Raw genomic sequence first — 394 nt, forward strand, 5'->3', positions numbered from 1 at the left:
AGAAAACGCGCTCGCCGGGTTTTTTCATCGATTGACAGCTGATTTATCCTATCAAAATTCAGCTCTGATCTAGCTCCCGCCCCTCCGCTCCTGCCTTGTTGATTGACAGTAGGTATAACCTATCAGCAGTGCGCACGCAGGAAGCAGCAATGTTCCCGCCCTCGGTTGCCACGGTGACCAACATGCCCGCCATTCACTCAACAACCACGCCCCTCCTTGGTAACGGCTCTGACAGACACGCCTCTCAACCAATCAGAACGCTTTCACCACAGGCCACACCCCAACCTCTTTTATATCGTGTGATTGACAACTGCCTCCGCCTATCAGGGCGCGCCCTCGCGTTGTTTGTGTGAATGGGTCACTCGTGGGGGGCGCGAATGTCCCGCCCCTCGCT

General features: G+C 55.8%; 2 protein-coding genes across 2 annotated transcripts in view; one reads left to right on the top strand and one right to left on the bottom strand.

Annotated features, from left to right (window-relative positions):
• NEMP1 (nuclear envelope integral membrane protein 1) overlaps window positions 1-184 on the bottom strand; it is a 7193-nt gene extending 7009 nt beyond the window's left edge. Inside the window, exon 1 of the mRNA XM_031065129.1 lies at window positions 120-184. Within this exon, the coding sequence (XP_030920989.1) occupies window positions 120-184 (65 nt within the window). The remainder of the gene's footprint in view (window positions 1-119) is intronic.
• NAB2 (NGFI-A binding protein 2) overlaps window positions 183-394 on the top strand; it is a gene marked incomplete at its 3' end in the record, with an annotated part of 5578 nt that continues 5366 nt past the window's right edge. Inside the window, exons 1-2 of the mRNA XM_031065130.1 lie at window positions 183-219; window positions 328-343. Of these exons, the coding sequence (XP_030920990.1) occupies window positions 183-219; window positions 328-343 (53 nt within the window). The remainder of the gene's footprint in view (window positions 220-327; window positions 344-394) is intronic.

The sequence above is a fragment of the Geospiza fortis genome, unplaced genomic scaffold (genome assembly GCF_000277835.1).
Source record: "Geospiza fortis unplaced genomic scaffold, GeoFor_1.0 scaffold82, whole genome shotgun sequence".
Lineage (NCBI taxonomy): Eukaryota > Metazoa > Chordata > Aves > Passeriformes > Thraupidae > Geospiza > Geospiza fortis.